The sequence below is a fragment of the Salmo salar genome, chromosome ssa21 (assembly GCF_905237065.1).
Source record: "Salmo salar chromosome ssa21, Ssal_v3.1, whole genome shotgun sequence".
NCBI classification, from domain to species: domain Eukaryota; kingdom Metazoa; phylum Chordata; class Actinopteri; order Salmoniformes; family Salmonidae; genus Salmo; species Salmo salar.
The window spans coordinates 24,989,452-24,991,763 of record NC_059462.1 but is presented as its reverse complement, the minus strand read 5'-3'; the positions used below and the strand labels follow the sequence as shown (position 1 = coordinate 24,991,763).

The 2,312-nt window shown below is 49.8% G+C and overlaps 1 protein-coding gene across 1 annotated transcript; it reads right to left on the bottom strand.

Annotated features, from left to right (window-relative positions):
• Positions 1–289: 289 nt before the first annotated feature.
• LOC106581998 (nuclear receptor subfamily 0 group B member 1) lies at positions 290–2,097 on the bottom strand. The gene is made up of 2 exons (XM_014164619.2): positions 1,239–2,097; positions 290–697 (listed from the first exon to the last, which is right to left on the bottom strand). Exons 1-2 carry the CDS (start codon positions 1,909–1,911, stop codon positions 456–458), a joined length of 915 nt encoding a protein of 304 aa, XP_014020094.1. The 5' UTR covers positions 1,912–2,097; the 3' UTR covers positions 290–455.
• Positions 2,098–2,312: the final 215 nt, after the last annotated feature.

Sequence of the window (2,312 nt, the reverse complement as noted above, 5' to 3'; positions counted from 1 at the left end):
CAAAACTGTTCCTTTATAGCCTACCAGAGGGCAGAGTGGAGCTGCCGTATTGCTTATTTCTATACAATAATGTCAGATCTACATGAAGTATGTAGCGGGTAGGGGCTAGGAGGTAGGGGTAAGGAGCTAGGGGAAGTGGGGGTAAGGGCTAGGGCAGCGTTTCCCAAACTCAGTCCTCAGGAACTCCAGGGGTGCACGTTTTGGTTTTTGCCCTAACACTACAAAGCTGATTCAAATGATCAAAGCCTTATTAGTTGATTATTTGAATCAGCTGTGTAGTGCTAGGACAAAAACCAAAACGTGCACCCGGGGGGGGGCAGGACTGTGTTTGGGAAACCCTGGGCTAGGGGCAAGGTTAAGTTTCTAGGGGGTAGGAGCTAGGTGAAATTCCCCAGGGAGTAGGGGCTAGAAGTGCATATCTAAGGGTTGTTTCTGGACGAGACCATGGAAAGCATCTACTTCCCATAGAACATCTCCAGTAGGACATCCTCCATGTTGACAGCTCCGATGACGGGCTTGAAGAAGAGCTGTGCGACCACGGGGGGGCTGATGGCCCTCAGCATGGACAGGGTGATGAGCAGTTTGGCGAAGCGTGTGGTGTCGTCCCGGTGGATCAGCTTAACGTGCTCGTTGAGCGCCTGGTGAGCCTCGCGCCGCAGTGACTGGATGTAGTGGAGGTAGCGCAAACCTGGGAGATCTGGGGAGAAAGGAGGGGAGGAGAGGGGGGGGGGGGCAGAAAAACATAATCATTGTTTAAAGAAACTTTGGGTTGTTGAAGGAGCCCGGGTCACTATGGTAAACAGGTTGTTTGTCAACAGCTTACTTACCAAATAACCTCCAAATATCCTCCGATATATATTCTCCTAAACCCTAAAGCAATCATACCATAAGCTCTAGGCCTACATACTTCCTTTGCAATAGATGCAGGGAATTAGTTGCCTAATAATGGTGATTATGTGTATTGGTATACCAGATGTTTTTTGGTATACCAGATGTAAAATTAGTTTCCTATGTAGCAATTGGTCATTAAGCACGAAATTATTCAGGGTCTTCCTGAATAATCAGCGCTGTTTGTTTCTTGTGAAACTGCGTTGCAATTTTTTAAAACGAGAGACAGTGCTAAATTATTAAATGTATGAAATTGGAGATAGGATAATTACACGCGCTCCAGTACAGACACAATGAAACAAAAAATGATTAGTGAGAAAAATAGGCGCGTTTTGAAGCATCCTGCTCACCTGAGTTGAATAGCACCGCTCCTTTGATGTAGGCATACTCCTTGGTACTGATGTCCAAACCCCAACACTTCTTCAGGAACGCTTTGATGCCCTGGATATCTGCGAGAGAGACCCCAGGAGTTTCCGTGCTCTGCTCCAGCAGCGGGTCACACTGTCTGTCCGTTAAGCCACTCTGGCTGCCAGAGCCACCAGTCAGGATCCGTTGCAACATGCTGGGCTCTGCAGTCTCAGTGGTCTCGAAGTCTACCCGGTCCTGCGCGAAGCCCAGCACGAGCAGCGGCGCCCAGCAGTTCCGAACGAGCAGCAGCTGGTCATCCTCCGGCAGCTCGCGGAAACACGGCACGTTCTTCACGAACCGCAGAGTCTTCACGAGGACCGCCGATGCGGCTTTGCAGGTAACCTGCGGGGACCGGAGAGACCCCCTTCGCCGTGAGGAGCCGCACGAGCATGCCTGTTGTTGCCTTAGCTCAAGCCGCGACGAAGAGGAAGAAGAGGAGGAAGAGGAGGAGACCCTGTGCCAGCGATGCTGTTGGTGTTGGTGTTGTTGTGGTTTTGGTGTTGTTTGTTCCTCGATGGTCGTGAGTCTGTCGTTCTTCAGTATATGGTACAGGATGCTGTTATTATTGTTTTGCCCCCCGGCGCCGGGACAGTGGCAGCCCTCGCGAGTGGCCATGGCACGTGGCGCGCGCTACATCGGGTGCTGCTCCGTGTGTCTGTCAGGCGCTTTGAAGAGTTGGAGGTCAGAGCTAGATAGAGAGGGATATGTTTTCTTGGCCCCTGTTACCCCCGCGCAAACGGCAGCACATTTATATTAGCTCCCGTCTGACCTCCTGCTTTGAGAACTTCTTTAAACTTGAGCATATTCCTCCTCTGAGACGCCTCCCACCAGGGGCGGATTGGCCATCTAGCAATACTGGCAAATGCCAGTTGGGCTGAACATTTGTTTAGTTTCGTGGGCTGGTCGAAATGGACACACAAAAATAATTTTTAATAAAAAAATAATGCAAAAGTGCCCATGATAAGATACATTTTTTTTTTAAATGAACAATTTCTCTATTATACAGTGGGCAACGG